This window comes from Acartia tonsa, chromosome 2 (assembly GCF_053477335.1).
Source record: "Acartia tonsa isolate MP-2025a chromosome 2, ASM5347733v1, whole genome shotgun sequence".
Classification (NCBI taxonomy): Eukaryota; Metazoa; Arthropoda; class Copepoda; order Calanoida; family Acartiidae; genus Acartia; species Acartia tonsa.
This window is the reverse complement of record NC_137261.1, coordinates 48,299,977-48,318,993: the sequence shown is the minus strand read 5'-3', so window position 1 is coordinate 48,318,993 and position 19,017 is coordinate 48,299,977. Positions and strand designations below refer to the sequence as shown.

Genomic DNA, 19,017 nt, shown 5'->3' with positions numbered 1-19,017 from the left:
CCTGTGGAAAGAACGCCAACTACTGGTTGTCTTGTTACTTTCACCTTTGTCACACCTAACAAACATTAAATTTAGCGGAATAAAGATCTTGATAACCGCTGGAAAATTAGTTTGTGACTATTTTAGGGGAGGGGAGTTAGTGTACCCTATTATGAGATATTGTCCCTAATAACAATCCCCTCACTCCCTATTGTCCTACACAGGTAAATTAAATTGGTTGTTACCTACAGCCGCCAGGACTCCAAGTTCTGGAGGTCCAAGGGTAGATCCTTTCTGGAGGACAACTTCCCCTACACGGATATCTGATCCAATAGGTCTTAACAAACATATTTACATTATGACAACTTTGACATTTTTTACTTTTAAATTAAATATAATGAGCGGATACAACCCTAGAGACCTCTAGGGGGACTTGTGGGAAGAGTGCAAAGTAGACCCTCTACCTCATATTTAATTTTTATGAGATTTCTCATGAGATGGTGTAAATAAAATAGTTACATAGGAAGCTTCAGAGTAAACGATACTATATCGGTCAGCCGTAGGCAAGATCCTAAGCTACAGACAATCAGACATTCATTTACTTTTATTTAAGGATAGAGATATCAAAATCATTAACCCACGCCGTTTTTGTTTTCCTGAAAATTGCAATGCTCAAAATAATGTAATATAAGATCTATTCTAATATGCTAAAAGGATTAAACACTCATATTAGGTCCAAAGTACAAAAATAACACCCCAATTAGAATATACTTTTAGTAGGTTAACTGGAGCTAATTTTATAAAATATGAAACTTTATATGTTAAATATATACTTTTTATTATTTATGAAATTCACAACTAATTTTTGTTCTTGTAATATATTTGTATTCTGATAGATAATTAGACAAAATTGTGATATTAAAATTAATGAAATATTTAGTAATTTTTATGAAAATGTGTTTTATTTAAAATATTCATTAAAACGTATTTGTTTTGTTTCTGACTAAAACAAATTAAAATATGAATATAAATTATTTTAGAAATGAATATCTTAGTGTACGTTACTAATCAAAAACATAATACTTTTTTAAAGCGAGGCTATTCTACAATTATATTCGGTTCGTCCCTTCTTAACAAATAGCTCAAATCGTTAATTTAGGAATGTTAGAATGTAGAATACGATTTAGAAAGCGCACTAACTTTATAATCAAGTCTGTACGTCCATTTTAAATATAATATTCTATACCTAATACCTATGGTTATATCTATCTAAAATATGGATTCCTAGGACCATTAAGTTTAATGTTATAAGCTAAGCGTCTTTATAATCAAGTCTTAAAATGTAAGTACGTCCAAATCAAACAAAATAATTTTGTTCAAACTTCCAAATAGACTCAAATGTCAAATTTGTTTCTATTCTTACATTACATATCAATGTTCTCATTTGTCTTACTTTCTGATTTGTAAAGCTTCGCTTTTATCGATGTTGTCATCCTAGTTTATATTTATGTATAATTGTTATGATTTTGTTAAAAGTTTTAACAGATAGTGTCAATAATTATTGATTACCTGATATCTAAACCTGGTGTTGGTGCCGACAAAATTTCTACCTCCAATTCTTCACCATCACTACAATAAAATTAATAGCTATTTACTGCATAGTATTATAGACAGCTTTCCACGGATTTAAAAATGAAAAATTATGCTATTAAAATTAGTTTTGTTAGACCCAAGGGGCCAAATGCCCGGGCTAACAAAATTGGTTTTAATTCCATATACGGGAATAGTTATTTCTCGCATCGTATTATAAACGGCTTTCCGCGGATATAGAAAGTACAATTATGAGATTAAAACTAGTTTTTTTAGCCCCGAGGTGCCAAAGGCACCGGCTAAAAAAACTGGTTTTAATCTTATGATTGTACATTTCTATATTCGTAGAAAGCTGGATATAATACGATGTGTTCTTATGACATTGGAAAATAGCCTAAATCTTTTTTATCACCACAACAATATCACTATAAAACAGAACTTTCCATTATAAAATGACTCAACCTTCTCTAGCATGATTGATCATTTTATCCTTTTTTATTGGATTTTTCACAAGATTATCATAGACTCTAATAAAAGGAAAAACTTGTAACTGGCTAAAATAACGATTTCCTCCATCCCCTCCTAATGAATGAAAGAACAGATCAATAAGTGATGTTTATATTAACAACCTGAAGTAAAAAAATTGTTCCCTTGTCGTAATATCCGCGTCTATTCTATAGCTATCCACTAGCGGCTGCGCCCCTAGCACCTAGGGGCTCTATATTCTAAGAAATGTGTAAGGGAAGAAAAATAGCCTAAAACCACCCCGAGACCTATAAGTAGCTTCACTGTAAAGGAGGACCATATCGGTTCAGCGGTTAGCAAGATCCTTCGCTACAGACAAAAAATGCTTACTACTTAATATTTAAGGAGGATTATACTAATAAACCTGCTAGCTTTGATAAGCTTTGTATTTTCCACCATGACGACTGCGTCAGCTCCTGGTGGGACTGGGGCTCCAGTGTTTATTCGGATTATTTCTCCAGTTCCTAAACGTAAACATAAAACCTTTTTAATTCCTGGTGGCTCAGCCGTAAAGCCGTTTAGTTTATGTAATTTATCGCACTGTCTAAACAGTTAGAATAATTTTCAAATGTACTGTGGTTCCGCCGCCATTTTATCATAGTTTCACATTTTACCTGATTAAAACAACGATAAGAGATATTTCAGTGCTGTAACTCTTTTTTTCTTAGATTTTTTCCCCACCCCGTCCCCCATCCACTTTCCTTATAAAATCACACTTACCAATAGGTTTAAGATCTGGATTATAGCCTGCGCTTGATTCTCCACGTACTGTACGTACACCAGCTCCGTCAGATGATATTACAGCATAACCATCCTAAATATCATAATAATATTCTATATTATCCACGTACTGTACGTACACCAGCTCCGTCAGATGATATTACAGCATACCCATCCTAAATATAATAATGATATTCTATATTCTCCATGTACTGTACGTACACCAGCTCCGTCAGATGATATTACAGCATACCCATCCTAAATATCATAATAATATTCTAAATTCTCCATGTACTGTACGTACACCAGCTCCGTCAGATGATATTACAGGCTGTACAGCATACCCATCCTAAATATCATAATAATATTAATATATTCTCCATGTACTGTATGTACACCAGCTCCGTCAGATAATACTACAGCATACCCATCCTAAATATAATATTAATATTATATATTCTCCATGTACTGTACGTACACCAGCTCCATCCGATGATATTACAGCATACCCATCCTAAATGTAATAATAATATCCTATATTCTCCATGTACTGTATGTACACCAGCACCGTCAGATGATAGCATATCCGTCCCAAATGTAATAATAATATCCTATATTCTTCATGTACTGTACGAACACCAGCTCCATCAGATGATATCATAGCATACCCATTCTAAATTTAAAAATAATATCCTATATTCTCCATGTACTGTACTTACACTAGCTCGGTCAGCTGATATTACAGCATAACCATCCTAAAAATAATAATAATATTCTATATTCTCCATGTACTGTACGTACCCAAGAACTAACAGCAGATATTACATTATAACCATCCTAAATGTAATAATAACATTTTATAGGTATTCTCCACGTACTGTATAATTCATAGATGAATTCTTAAAAAAAAACTTTTGCCTCACTAAAATCAGTTTACCCCACTAAAATTTTATTGAGGCAAATTTATCCCCTCTAAATTTTAAGGGAGCCTCACTGATTTTAGTGAGGCAAATTATTTTAAAGATTAACCTCAGAACTTTAAGAAAAGAGTGTGATGGAGAACACCTCATACCATCTTCGTTTAATTCATAATAAGTATGATTACATGACACATAGTAATGAACAGAGGCACTTAAAAAGTTAAACTTAGTCATATGAAAGAAAAGGTTTTAACATCAACAAAATCAAACACTGGTTTATTTATACCTTAATGCTTGCCGGAAATGGTGGAAGAGGATCTTTAGCAACCACATCTTCAGCTAGAACTCTGCCAATAGCATCAGTGAAGGATACGGTCTCAATATCAAGCATACCAACACCATTAACCTTATCAACAAAACTTTCATAAGAATTGCAAACTTAAATCAAAGTTACTCTACTTATCATCAATAGCCGTTAAAAAAAAACTTATTAAACTAATACTTTACAAAAAGCTATGTTTCTTATATATAAGTTGCATACTCAATCACATTTTTCAAGATATTTCAAGTGGTAATGTACCTATTCATTTAAGATATAATTTTTAAAAAATATTTAGTATTTTAAATCCTGCAATTTGACTCTGAAAGTTAAGCACATTAAAATCTTTGAAATTAGAGCTTTTTAAAATGAATGTAGAGTAGAAATAATTCTAAGTAGTAAAAGGTATATAATTTGCAATTAAAAACAAAGAAAAATCAGAATCAATTTTTCTCGATAAAATCTTTTTTTAATGAGTAAGACCTCTCTTTTGCCCAAAGTCTGTACAGAAAAAAAAGAAGCCCATAGGAAAATGGAAAGTGGAGGGTCGACTTGCCCCTTCTACACTTGAGTGCCTGTTTTTATTTCTACGGGCGTAGCCCCCATTAGACATTATTGTGTTGTCTAAATTTCCTAATAAAAATATATTTTCACCTGCTTTAAAAGTAGATCACATTTTTTCAAAACAATATTTTGTGCATCTTGAACAGAAATCATGGGGTATGGAGATTGTCTGAGTCTGCCAGCAACACCTCCACTAGTTACTTCCTACAGGTAAGAACAAAATATATCATCAAAAAAAAAATATAAAAAGAAACACAATTAAATAAGAAATATTACAGGTGATGAAAAAATTCTGGAATTGATGTAACAAATTGAAACCTATTAACTGTAATAAATCTCATATTAAGTCGGATAAACAAGGAGGTACAAAGGCCAAACTTGCAGAAGGGCCGAGTTTTGTGACAATTTGAAGATTCAACATCTTCATAAAACTGTATCTAGACTTGAAATTAATCCTTAGTAAGAGTCTGATTAAAGATACCTAGCTAAAAATCTTTTAAAATCGAACCATAAATGTAAGTCCTATTAAATATTATTAAGGAAAGATCCATCGGCCTTAATCCAAAGGGTTTTCTTATAATTTGATATTTATTACAAAGTGAAACATACATTTTCTTGAAGAGGTGAACCTGACTCATACAATAAACAATTAAATTCATAACTTCTTATCTAAGAACCACTGAATAATTTTTTAGCCATTTTAGAGATCTTAATGATAAACTTGTCAACACCTGTAGAGTTGGATTATGATGGTGAGGACAGGAATGTACTGGAATTGTTGTTACATTATCTGACACACATCCTAAATTGGAAAATATTTCAATAATTTGTACTTGAATAAATCATTTTACCTTTATTTTGTAAAAACATTATTACTTTCAAATCTTACTTATTTATGTGAGGTGCGTGGACAAGTTTTTGCCAGGGGGTGATAATCATGGGGAAGGAAGGCCTACTAAAACTTAATCATATGGGAGGTTTTGACTCTTCCTCCCCCCCCCCCTTTAATAATATTTTTAGAATCTGGCCTACTTTTTATGATTTAATAATATCAAATAATGAATTTTTTCTTCTTCAAAAAACTACATGGTTAAAACTTTTAAAAATTACCTAAACTACATTTTGTCACTTTTAAGAAAAATTAACTCTAATGTGTTCCTAATTCCTAATAATTTTAAAATTCTGCTAATATTGGGTTGACTATGGATTAAATATTAATAATTAATTTTAAAAATTTCAGTTTGTATTTGCAATGAATAAGTTTTTAAATAATAATAAAAGATTTTTTATATCTTCTCAAAACTAAGTTGTGATTTTTTTTTAAAGAAAAGATTAAAAAAAATATATGAACAGAAAAAAATAGGAACACATCTAAATTCCATTTTTAATGGAAACATTCCCCCTTCCGCAAGCTGATGCTCCTCTTGCAAATTACGAGAATTAGCCCAAATCTTTTTTGACTATCATGAAATTTTTTTAATATTACTTTTTCATCAATTTCATTCACTTATTTTTTACTGTAAAAAGTGGGGGGAAATATAACTTCTTGACTTAGTAAGGCTAGCGTACTATTTTGCTTCAAACTGTGATTTTTTTATACTTTTTAATTTTATAAAAAGAACAAGAGTGTAATGATTTTTATCAATACTATTAGATATGACCAGGGGCTGCTGCTATTCAGCCAATTAATTCTATTTGAAATTGCCGAAAATTAAATATTTTGTTGGAGTAAAGTTGGAGTAAAAACGGGGAGAAAAAAGGGAAGGGGTTGAGAGGAAATTTTCACTTAGAATTGTTTGTCAGAATCACATTCCCTTTTACCTGGATATGACAAATTCATTACTAACAGAAAGTTTTGTTTTTAGGTGTTATATCTATGTGAAATTAAATATTAAATAATGTCACCTGGTATTATTCCTTGCATTGATTCATGTAAAGATTTTACTGGTGACTTTTTATCCTGAAAAGAAGTAATTATGAAGAATTAATATATCCATATAATTTAAGTGTTATAACTCATAACTAAAAAAATCATTAACAATCTTTTCATTAATACAGTAGTTAAGTTTGCTTAAATAATTTTAATTATTTTAAGTTTCGATGTTTTTTAATCAAAGATTTTTTCAGTAGCTTACTCAATTAAGAAATATAATTTTTTAATAATCCAGTTATCACGTATCAGCGATGTAAAAAAAATAATTATCTGCGAATGGAAAAATCTATGAATTGCTAAACTAAAGTAAAAGTAATTAAAAGATGTAGGTATGTATGTGACATATACAATAATGAAAAACGTTAAAAATATTCTCAAATTCTTAGTATCGCAACAATTCTTGTTAATAGTTTACCTATGTCCGTAAACTAGTCCGTCAATGAACGAAAGACTACTCAGTTCCTATTAAAAATAAAATTAACTATAAGGCCACAAAAATATGTATAAAAAAAAGCTTGGAGCAGAGATACTCAATAAATTGTTACTACTTCATTGAATCTTAATTAACTGTTTTTTAATCATATATCATAATTATCCGCTAGTTTTAAATATAGTGTTATCTTGTTGTTGCTACGCTACTTATAGACATACTTGTTCCTGGTTTCATTAAAACTCTAATTCTACCTGTACAAGATCAATAGCGTGTCCAAGAACTGGCTGTAGGAAGCCAAAACATTCCCTCACAGCTTTGTGGCTACCTACAATTTACAAATATATGTAAAAAGCTAAGTTATTTTCTACCAAATAAGTTTCAAACACTGACAGTTAATTTATTTTTTTCTGGTAAATAAACCAACTACTGACTGCGTATTCTTTGAAAAATTGAATTAAATCTTTATCTTTTGTCTAAGGGGGAAACTACATTACTAATCTGTCCGTCTGAAGCTTATGATCTCGGTAACCGATAGGGAACTTCAGGTGGAACTTCCCATTACCTCTTGGGGCGAATATTTTAAAAAGAGTTTATAAACCTGGCATATTGATAATGATTGTGTTGCCTCTGGTGCCAGCAGCAGGCCTGGAAAGTGCTGCCATGGGTGTAACTGCCAGGCTTCCTGATAACATCCTATGGACCATCCCTGGAGCCTAACAAAATTAATTTTAAATGAAATACTTCACTTTTACATAAATAAAATGATAGGTAAAAGATAAGTTTTTATGTAGTAAGCAATAAAATAATAAATATCTGTCCCTTCAGAAGTAAAAACCTCTTAAAACGAAAGGGAATGAAATTTTAAAGATTTTGCTACAAAAATTTGTAAAACTAAATGAAAATGGTGATGAAATTCAAAATAATAAGCAGACAGACACACTAATACTTCGACAGTGACATATATACATATACACAAATCCAATAAAGCGGCTAATTTAGGTTGGTATCTAGGTAATTTTTTATATATTTAGACAAGCTGAAGGCATTACCATTCTATCAATAAAGGGTGAGCCTTTTTCACTTAAGTAAAAACATGTTACAAATGCACACATTACAGAAAGATAGAAATAAAAAAAAGGGGGGGGGGGACCATTATCACTAAATACTACTTGTAGCTCTCATCCATTTGATATATTTACCTGTCTATCCAGTATTGATACTGTAGCTTCTGGAGTAACATCTCTTGGACTAAAACCTGTTCCACCTGGGTAAAAAAAAGGATAATTATGGGACTAAAAGTATCAACGATTGTACTAGGTAACAAACAGGTTAAATTAAAATAGTATTTTCTTCGATAAAGTATTTCTAAATAGATATATTTTAGTAAAATCTAATGATAAAGGAAGAGGCGTGCACAGTGATTCGCATATAGGGTGCGAATGTGAAACCTTGAGGCCGTAAAAAATGGGGAAGGCAATTATTCCCAATATCTTGTACTAGGGGAGTATTGGTACCCTTCCCCCCCCCCCCCCCCAACAACCCAATTCAGCACGCCCCTAGATATTGGACATTTCCTAAAAACTTTATTTCTTCTTCCTATAGTCCATGTCAGAAAATGTATGAAATATGAATAACCTGTTGTTATAATAAGGTCTAGCTTCAAGTTATCACACCAGTTCAGTAAAGCTTTCCTTAATAGAACAGGGATGACAACATTAATAAGAAGCGAAGCACAAAAAAAATCAAAGACAGACAGGGGCGTCCAAGGGGGGGGGGGGGGTGGGATGATTAGTATTACCACCCCAAAAATTTTCGTTTTTAATTTCACCCCTCTAAAATAAAAAAATCTTGGTCGTCCTTGTCTATGTGATATAAAGATGCCCCCAATAAATTATGGGGATCCATAGCTAATGTTCAGTGGTCTTTTAAAAGGTATGAAAATAGTGAGAAAAGGATATGATATTTAATAGAAAATCTCGAATATCTTATCTGAAATACACATAAATGTATTATGTAGCATCAAGTAAGTTTAATACCTACTAGATGCCCTTTTGTAAGGAGCGTTTTCACAAAAAAATCATCAGTCTATCTTAATTAAAAGCCGAGAAAATCACATTTAGCATTACGGACGAACGAAATAAATTATAGAATTGCTTTGCTATTAAAATGTACAATAAACATGTTCCAAAATCAGATTTAATGTCAAACTAGGTAAGCCATTTCAAACAGATGTAAAAATATACTTTAACCAGATCTGGATCTTTAAATCATTTCAATGGTGCGCTAAATCGGGGTGCGCACCATTGAAATGATTTAAAGATCCAGCTCAGGAGATGTAGAAAAGAGTGAGTAAATCTATAGATTCAAATTATGGATAAGGACCAATATGGATGAAGAGTTTCTTCTATGCAAAAATACTTGATTGGCTAGGTACCTAATTTCTTGTACATTATCAGGCACACACTGAGTTTCTGTCACATGACCGACATTGGAGGATTCAACCAAGCTTACCAATTCAGGACCAGACTTGTCAATACCTAAACAAGAGTTTTACAATCCCCTAGCGTTTATAAAAAATGGAATAAGGGGGGGGGGGGGTGAGGTAGTTTTTCATTTGTGTGAAAACAAAGTATCCCCTCTAATTTTCATTTATTTAAAAAATAAGGGGGACGGGGGGTTATCAGTGCCCAACCGAAGTTTGTGTGAAAGCATCAAAAACTATTAGCTCACATATAAAACTTTCAAGGAGATATTGTACTGTATATTATATTGGTCGCAAGGACGTCCAAGCTGTTTTATTTGGGCGGGGGGGGGGGGGTTTCAAGGGGTGGGAAGGTATTATGTATTTGAAGGGGGGGGGGGGAGGGTAAAATGATAAAATTACCCCTTTACCCCCCTTGGACATACTTGGTTGGTCGCCAAAGTTTTATAATCTGTTATCTTATACGCTAGCTTAAAAACTTTGTGACTTTAAATGAATCTTAATTGGGTCCAATAATTTTAATATACATACAATAGAGGGAAGTTTGTCTAGACTTTAATTGGAGGTGTGCACCAATTTATGCAACATTATCTTATTCCTTAAGATCCATGTTACTGAATAACTAACTACCCATTACAGGGATAAGGCAAATAAAACATTCTTTTGCTTTTACATCTTATCCTATCAAAACAGTTTTTCGGTCCGTTACATAAAATATAGAACTATCACATAGGACCTGAGTGATTTTATGCATTTTAACTTTCGATTTAAGTCTTTTAATGGTTTTAGGCTATTTTTCTGCTCTTTTCTACTCATTGAATAAAAGGCACCAAAATGCTAGGGGCAAAGCCGCTAAAAACTGTAAGAAAAAATAACTGCCTTGTCCTGTAGAGCAGGAATCACTAACTGTCAAAATTCCAACTTTTGCCATCTTATATTTTTTCTGAAAATCTAAAGTAACTTATTAGGTACATAAAAATAGAGAAAATATCTGTTTTCTAATCATATTTATTTACATAATAATTTCCATTGTAAAGGATTTATCAATTATAATAATATAAAATGTTATTAACCAAAATATAAAATCATATAAAATAGTAATAATTTTGACCTACATTTTTGCGATAATTCTAATTCAGAATGAATTTATTCATAATTTTCTAATCTTTAAATAAATATCTTTATAGTTTGATTTAACTTGTCTTATCTGTATGAATTAAGCTTAAAAATTGTGACAAAAATCAAATCAGCATATACATAATTTGAAAGCAATTTTATGTATCATATAAAAATAAAAATCGAAATTACTGAAAGCCACTAAATGCATTGGAAATTTAATTTGAAGATGAAATCAAAATATACGAGATTCTAATCTATTTGCTTTACAAATCAGAAATGACAATATGAAGCATTTTTTTTTAAGATTTAGTCTAAAAATTACAATTTATACGAAACTGATTTGGATACAATCCGCGCCAAAAAAACTAAATTTTTACTAATTTTAAATTCTGATTGCCATCCTTGTTTGAGGATTAAAAATAAATGTCAACGGATTGTGAAACAAATTAAAATGAATCAAATAATTCCATAATAAAATATAATATGATCTTTAATTTTCTTCTATGGGACCCAAGATGACTTTTTCTTTAAGGATTTTTTAGTGGCCATGGCGATCCATTTTCTGATGTATTTTCTCTCAGTTTTTCTGGCGGTGATGACAGAATCCGGATCCGCAGGATTACTTCCTCTTTAACATAAGTTTCATGAATATATATGGAACTCAATTATTGGTCAGTATGTTCATACAGTAGGAGGGGATGGTATGGGGTAAATGGTAAGGATGGGGGTATCCAAAAAATAATAAATCCATTGTTTCGTGTCATTTTCAAACTTTAAAATATGTTCCATACTTATGTCCAACAGCAAAATTATTTTGATAAACAAATATTTTCTTTCGAACGATTTAAAGGGGCTGTCATTTATTGTTAATACTACTTTGATAGCACCCAAAGACAGCTAAAACAAGTAATATTATTTTAAAAAGTATCTTCTCATAAAAAAATTAGAAATGAATTTAAAACTTTTTGGGGGATGGTACCCGCACCACCCACCCAAGAGAAATCGTGCCTGGGTGTCCACTTCCTCCTGCCCCTCCCCCCCATCTTTATTTTATCTATATTTTAGAAACTCATGCCTAAGGTCTAAATGATGCGCCCCCTCCGGAATGACCACCGTAACCACTGTGCCATGACTTTTCAACACTCCGCCACTTGACCACGGGTCCAGCAGGCCGTTGCTGAAGATAATATTGCTGGCGGCGTCCAGGTTGCGGCCGCCGTACATGAGGTTGGCCATGTTGGGGCGGGGCACCACTTGCCAGTCACGTTCACAACTCTGATAAAAAAAAAAGATATTCAATAAGGAGTAATGACATTTAGCAAGAGATATTTTTTGTGATGGGATTAAGCGCTTTTACACAATTGGTGGTACCCTGTTGAGCACTGATAACCTCAAATAACATCAAAGTTTTTTTTCAGGGAGTAAAATCAGGGGTTTCAAAGGTTTGAGGGAGGTAATCAAATGTTTTTGTTTTAATTTAAGGGGGAGGGGGTAAATGATAGATTTCAAAATTTTAGGGGCGTAAGCACCACCTCACTTCCCCCCTCCTTAAAAGTCTAGGTTATCTCCCCTATTTTCATTAGTCTAGTTTAGGTTTTATTGGAAATTGGGTAGCCCAGGTGGGTTAAAGTTCCCTCCAAAGTTCGTGCAAAAAGATATTGGTTTACAACAGGTTTTTGGCAAAAAGTCTTAATTTAATTAATTTACCTTAGCAAACTCTCTGATGTCCCATTTAGAAGGTTCAAACATATCATTAACACCATCATAACAGAAAGGCATCACCATTTCACTACAAGCCTGTAGGTTAAATTGTTACATTACTTGATGCATCGAACGGATGGTACCTATGCATGAACTTCCGCATATTTTTTCAACAAAATAAACTGGCAAATTCCCTCTGATCATGAAATATGATTTTTTTTTGTTAAAGGTGCACCAATTTCACAAAACCGGTATTAAAATAGTTCGTTTAGGTAGACCCGGGCAGTGGATTGGTTAAACCAGGTTTTAGTGTCCCTGCAGGGGCTAGGGGATTTGGTACAATTCAATGTCTCCTCCCCTCCCCAACACAAAAAATATTATTATGAATTTCGACATAAAGCATAACATAATATAAACTGTATCTAGAAAATCTGACCGTTTTTAACAAGATAAAATCTCGAAGATATTCATATTCAATTTAGTTAGAATTTTACAGACATAAAATGCTAAGATTAATAATTAAAATTGTTTTAGTTGATTCAAGCAAAGCTATACTAGAATTGCAAGTAATGTAAATATTCCTGATAATTCCACATGTCTGCTCCAATATCGTCTTCCTCCTCCAGGTTCAAACATTTAGCAGCACCTACAAAAATAAATATTTTTTGACCTCTTGGTTCAGACATAAGATTAAAATAGACTAAAAAGCTTATGAAAACTTACTAACTTATGTAATAATACTAGTGTAGAGGTCTGTAGAGGCATTTTTAAAAAAAGGTGTGATTTATCTTAAGAAAGTAGTAGTACTCTCCCCCAATATATTTATAAACCTTCCCAGAACCTTTGGAAAGGTACACCGTAAAGGTCGATATCGGTTCAATGGTTAGCAAGATACTTTGGTACAGACTGAGGGTCTCTGGGGGGGGGGGGGGGGAGGTGTTGTTAATCGCTCCCAAACTATTATACAAGTATTGAAAAGAAAATTTTACCTGTAAAATTAAAATAAATGCTAGTGGCCTGGAAGATATGCGTGATCAACTCCTCATCCGTAGCGTAGGTCCCTTCCAGCTTGGAGCAGACGGCGTTCACGGGGTTAGCGGGCAGCGGCACCAGGAAGGAGGTCGGGTACGGGTAGTCCATCATGGCTATGTTGGTCCACATCTCGTTTAGATAGTTCTTCAGAGTGGTCACGTTTTCCGGGTGGGTGAAAGGGCTGCACAGCTTCATGTTTTTGTTGATCCAGTCGATGCCTGGGAAAATAAAAATTGAATGTTACAAACTAAGACGATATGGTATTAAATAAGCACAGCAAAAAGAGAGGGGTAGGTTTCTGGTAAAATCCGTAAAGGTTATGTGTTATAAGATAATAGTTATTTTTATATTCGTAGAAAGCTGGACATAATACGATGCTAGGCATAGTTTTTTCGTATGGATGAGAACCGGTTCCTATCCACCGGATTCGAATGAATACGAGAAAAATTTATGTTTACTTTTTAAAAAAATGTTTCTCTATAGTTCCTTTTAATAAGAAATACACATATTTAGTGAATATTATCGTTCTACTACTATTTTTAAGCCTTAAAACACACGCCTTTACGGATTCTACCAGAAACCTAACCCTCTCTTAATGCGGGATTCAATAGAAAATATATTTTTTTGCGGACATTAATAAAAAAAAAATGTAGGTAATAAGTATCATATTAAGGGAAAATATAAAAGACAATCAGTGAAATAACTCGAATATGTCGGTAGGTATTTATGTAAGCAAAACATTATGAAATTAATTCAGTATTTTGTTCTTTACAATTATATCATAAAATTTTCTTGAAAACATTATTTGTTGTTATAAGATACACTTTTAAATATTTACAAACTTAGAAAAGTGAATATTGGAAAAAATTAAGGTACATATAAATAGAATCTCTAACCTGCAGTTGCACTACCATTGTTAGTCAAATTGGCCAGCCTATCCAGTGCAGACCAGGATTTGCGGATATTCTGGGAGCAGGTTCCATTGCTGACGGCTGCAGTATAGTCCGATGTCACAATGCGGCCAAACGCATCACAGGGTGAGGTAAACTGGGCAACAGGCGCTGACGCAGCGATGGCGCCAGCACAAACATGCGGATACTTGGTGCGAAACCAGGCGGCTAACATACCGCCGTAGCTGCCGCCAAATGCGATCACCGGTGAGTCAGCCGCATTTTGATTTTTCTGTTTGATGTAGTTGATTAATTCGGCGTAATCAGCGAGGGCTTGTTCTGAAGTCAGATACCCAACTTTGGCTGGGTCTTTACCTTAACAAAAAATATATTTTATTTTCTAGTACCTATAGTTCTAAACAGTTTAATATGCGGTGGATTAGATTTAGTTCTCAGCCATACTAAAAAATCATGAATAGCATCAAAATACAGACAACTTTCCACGAATATTAGAATAAAAAAAACATTAAAAATAATACCAGTTTTGTTAGACAGGGCCTTCATCCCCTCAGGTCTAACAAAACTGCTTTTAATCTTATAAATTTTTATTTTAATATCCATGGAAAGCTGTCTATAATACGATGCCATAAATACCTATTTCTGTTGTGAACAGCAAAACTATCTAAAGTGTTTGTCTGTTGGTGCGTTCTTTTATCAGTAATACAAATTTTAGTCGACATTGCGAAAATCAATATCAAATATTTGAATATCATCAATTAAGGAAGAAGGAACAAATGGACGCATTCGTTCTCGGCTTCAAATGATAACGAAAATAAATGAGAAGTATGTTTTATAGAGCTAATAGTTGTTCATCTTATTTTAATAACTGATAGTTGTTTGCAGATATATGATACCTAATGAAACAAAGAAACTTAAAACATTAATTAACTAGGTAAAAGTTTTTGTTATCAAATTGTGACCAATTTTCAAAAAGCAAACCTTTAGTATGTTGTTGCTCAAAATGCTTAAAAAAATAAAAAGTGCCTAAGGAATGTACAAGAGTGACATTATACTTCAGGAATAGATATTTCAATAAGAAGATTAATAATGTACATATTGTACAATACATGTACATAATACCTTATAATGACATGTTTCACTACAAGACAATTTTTAAAAATGTAGTAGGCATTTTATGAAAAAGGCGTTTTTTGAGATGGGCGTTTTTTGAGACAGGCGTTTTCTGAGATGGGCGTTTTTTGAGTATAGCCCTATTTTATTAAAATACAGGAATTGTAATATAATTAGGACTTTGTTTATATTCTTCTAATTAAAATTCTACCTTTAGTGTAAAACTAGTTAGTTTAATAAGAAACATGTGAATTTTATTTTCAATAATTAAGCTTACATAACTATTAAAATAAAATTAATTTTACATCCTTATAGTAACTAAAATAAAAATTAAACAAATTATTAAAGCTCTATTACAAACCACGTCATAAAAAAAGACGTTCACTATTAAATTTCTTCTGTTCTGTGTTACCTTAATAGTAAGAGTTGAGGCAATGAATTGGCCATAAAACAGGATAAACTTTTAAATTGGTTGGTTGTCTGAAGAATTAAAGCTTTATGACCATACACTTCACAAAGTAAATAATGATTTAGAACAGAAAACTAGGTCTAGCTGTAGTTGCCTATAATACAAAGTAGAACGATGTCTGTCAGTCTGAAGCTTAATATATCGGTAATCACCCCCCCCCCCTTGCCCCTCCCCAAAAAATACCCACTAAACAATAAAAATAATATCTCTATAGCTTTAAGAACGATTCTATATATGAGGGAGACTTCCCATTTCCTCTTGAAGCGAAGCCGCTAGTAGTTGGCAAAGAATCAAAATATATAATAATACCTATTTTGCCACCAAAAGGTATAGATTCTCCATAGTATCTGTGCTCGGCAAAGATGAGCAGAGCGTTGAACTCTGGTGCAATGTCCCACATAAACCCAGAATTCTCTGGTAACATGGTCGTCATACAAAACTGTAGTACCTAAACTTTTTTTAGCAAAAAAATTTGTTATAGGTGACATTTTACCATTCAAAACTCATAACCAAAATGACTTTATTTTAAGGGAGAGGCGAGTGTGACACTTTTTAAAACCAAAACTAAAAGTCAAAGGAACTCAACTAAATAAAAAGAGTTACAGCACTGACATTTGGCATGGTAGTCGCTTTAAAAAGGTACAATGTGTAACTATGAAGAAACGACGGTGAAACCTTCGACTTTTTGTTTTTGTTTCCAAAAGTGTCACGCCCAACTCCCCCCTTTGTTACTAATAGTTATAACTTTAATAGTTTTGTATGTGAACCTGCAAACGCCTCGATAATACCCTCGTTTCCAGTATAGAAGAAAATAGGACCTGTAGCAGATGTATCATGAGAGTACAATTCAACCAAGTAGGTCTTTTAAATATCCTTTTCACCATCTAGTTGTGTGCGTTTAAATCGCTATGTGAAGTTGAGAATAGAAATATTTTTTTCAGTATGGCTTCCACGAATATTAAAATAAAAATCGTAAAATCAAAACCAGTTTTGTTAACCCGGGCCTTCAGTCCCACTTGGATAACAAAACTGGTATAAATCTTGTATTTTTCTACTCTAATATCCACGGACGGAGAGCTGTCTATAATACGATGCGATAACTTTAAATTTTTTCTCAAATTAAAGAATATGCTTACAACGTTTGTGATTTTTTGATAAAATGCTAGTTCAAGGTTAAAATCAACACTTGACTATAAAATTCAATTCAACATATTAATGTGATTGTTAATCTAATTGATATAAATACAAGGCTTTTAAGATATCCAAAGAAGCTTCAGAGAGGTGAAAAACTGGAATTTGAAAAAAAAGTTTAAAAATGCGGGATTCTTAATCGCGTGTCTTATAACATAAACCGCAAATGAGAGATTTTAGCAGAAACAATGGAAACGTTCCACACCAAGCCAAAATATTCATAATAATGGATATTTATTTTAATACTTGTATGTTACACCAGATTTTCATATTATCTAATAAAGTGAATTTTGCAGCAGGCAAGCCCCCCTCAACTTCCTTTACCCCATACCCACGCCTCCTACTTAATGAACAAACTGACCAATGAATGAGCTCTATCTAAGCAACCTTAATTGACGACAATTTTTCTCCTGTCATAATATCCACGTATATTCTAAATCCATTTTCATGATAATCTTTCCTGGTTGATCTTTATTCCACCAAGTGTCGTTGTACAGGTATTTCTGTGGGAAGGTCTGGTTGGTGGTGAAGGAGAAATGGTCCAGGGTCTGATTAAACCAGGCTGTTTCATACCTGGAACAAAGACAATTGTGTTCATTAATAGCGCAGCATTACCCAGCCTAAGAAAATTTGTTTTAAAAGAACAATGAATTAGTTCATGCAAAGTAGTGTGAGGCCTTCTGTCTGTGTATTTAAAGCTTAAGATTTTTGGTAACCGCGGGGTTGCGCTTCTCAGGAAATATATGAATCTACGGATCCTCTATTGGTTTTAAGCTATTTTCAAGGAGTGTACGACACCCTCATCCCGAAAAAAAGAGCCAATAGGTACCCTTCATAAATCAATTCTTGGTTTGTTTTTCTTAAATTTTGTTTTAAAAATAAAAAGGGGGTGAATCTCTACTTCAACTGTAGGGGAAATTCCCTTATAAGCTAGGAGCGGCGACGCCACTACTAAGTAACAAAACTGAAAATCTTGGGACATATAAAGGGGGGTGGGGGAAAAGACAAAAGTCCATGAATAAATGAAGAAACTTTAAGTAGAAACTAAAGTTAAATAAAATGGTTGGTGACACCAAAAGGGAATAAACTTATAAAAGGAAATTCATTCCTAAGAATCTTTCCACAAAACAAGTTAAAACTTATCTATTATTCAAATTTTAAAACATTCACGATGAAATATTTTTTAGTCGTATTCAAAAGGTATTCATTCTTTACAATCAGAAATGAAAATAAATAGAAAAAGTTAATTATCGTATTATTGACAGCCCTATGCTGAAAGTAAAATTTAAAAAATGATTAGGCATCAATATTATGAATTTTATTTTATCACTCTTAGAAAATTGTCTATAATACAGGGTGTTTCAAGAGAAATGTCTTTTTTAAAAACTTAATTATGCATAGAAAATAAAACAATTATGTAAATATTTGGAAAACCTATTGTGGCACATTTATGATTTTACATAATTGTTTTATTTTCTATGCATAATTACCTAAGTTTTTTAAAAAGACATTTCTCTTGAAACACCCTGTACTAAAAGATTTTTCAGTATGGCTCAGAATCGGTTCTAATCCAACGTAAATCAATCGGTTTCGGAGCCATACTGGAAAAAATATTGTTTAAAATCACACCATAGATAAAGGGGGTAGAATGTGACCTTAAATTCAGTATAAAGAACTACATACTCATTTCTTTTCTAGATTTAGAGTAGCAGAGTTGAAAAAATTGGGGTCTTATTTATATCTTCAGTATCTTCAAAATTATTCAAATCTTAGAGGAAATAATTGGGGACTGTTAACATTAGTATCTAACAGATAAACCCTAGTAACAGAGTAGCTTTACTACAACAAAAACTAACTTACTTGTATTGAGATTCTTTATTTCTGTTTTCAGTATGAGTCTTAAGAATCCTCCTGGTGGAGCCAACATTACTGGCTAGAACAGCCACACTCACAAGCACTGATAACAACATCATTTGCATTTTTAAATTATTGCATTATCTGAAAATAAGATCATATCAT

The 19,017-nt window shown here is 32.6% G+C and overlaps 2 protein-coding genes across 2 annotated transcripts in view; both read right to left on the bottom strand.

The window, feature by feature from the left end:
- Positions 1-10,421, bottom strand: part of cin (Molybdenum cofactor synthesis protein cinnamon) — a 17,059-nt gene extending 6,638 nt beyond the window's left edge. The window contains exons 1-15 of the mRNA XM_080151187.1: positions 10,345-10,421; positions 9,418-9,520; positions 8,619-8,674; positions 8,183-8,247; positions 7,582-7,696; positions 7,235-7,308; positions 6,523-6,577; positions 5,349-5,419; positions 4,708-4,821; positions 4,021-4,140; positions 2,815-2,908; positions 2,459-2,558; positions 1,549-1,608; positions 225-316; positions 2-55 (exon numbers count right to left, since the gene is read on the bottom strand). Coding sequence (XP_080007313.1) covers positions 2-55; positions 225-316; positions 1,549-1,608; positions 2,459-2,558; positions 2,815-2,908; positions 4,021-4,140; positions 4,708-4,821; positions 5,349-5,419; positions 6,523-6,577; positions 7,235-7,308; positions 7,582-7,696; positions 8,183-8,247; positions 8,619-8,674; positions 9,418-9,520; positions 10,345-10,396 — 1,225 coding nt within the window. The 5' untranslated portion in view covers positions 10,397-10,421. The remainder of the gene's footprint in view (position 1; positions 56-224; positions 317-1,548; positions 1,609-2,458; positions 2,559-2,814; positions 2,909-4,020; positions 4,141-4,707; positions 4,822-5,348; positions 5,420-6,522; positions 6,578-7,234; positions 7,309-7,581; positions 7,697-8,182; positions 8,248-8,618; positions 8,675-9,417; positions 9,521-10,344) is intronic.
- On the bottom strand, positions 10,416-19,017 carry LOC145312052 (lysosomal Pro-X carboxypeptidase). The gene is made up of 10 exons (XM_080151188.1): positions 18,859-19,017; positions 17,462-17,571; positions 16,575-16,628; positions 16,117-16,221; positions 14,214-14,582; positions 13,275-13,535; positions 12,870-12,931; positions 12,292-12,384; positions 11,660-11,859; positions 10,416-11,212 (listed from the first exon to the last, which is right to left on the bottom strand). Exons 1-10 carry the CDS (start codon positions 18,975-18,977, stop codon positions 11,086-11,088), a joined length of 1,500 nt encoding a protein of 499 aa, XP_080007314.1. The 5' UTR covers positions 18,978-19,017; the 3' UTR covers positions 10,416-11,085.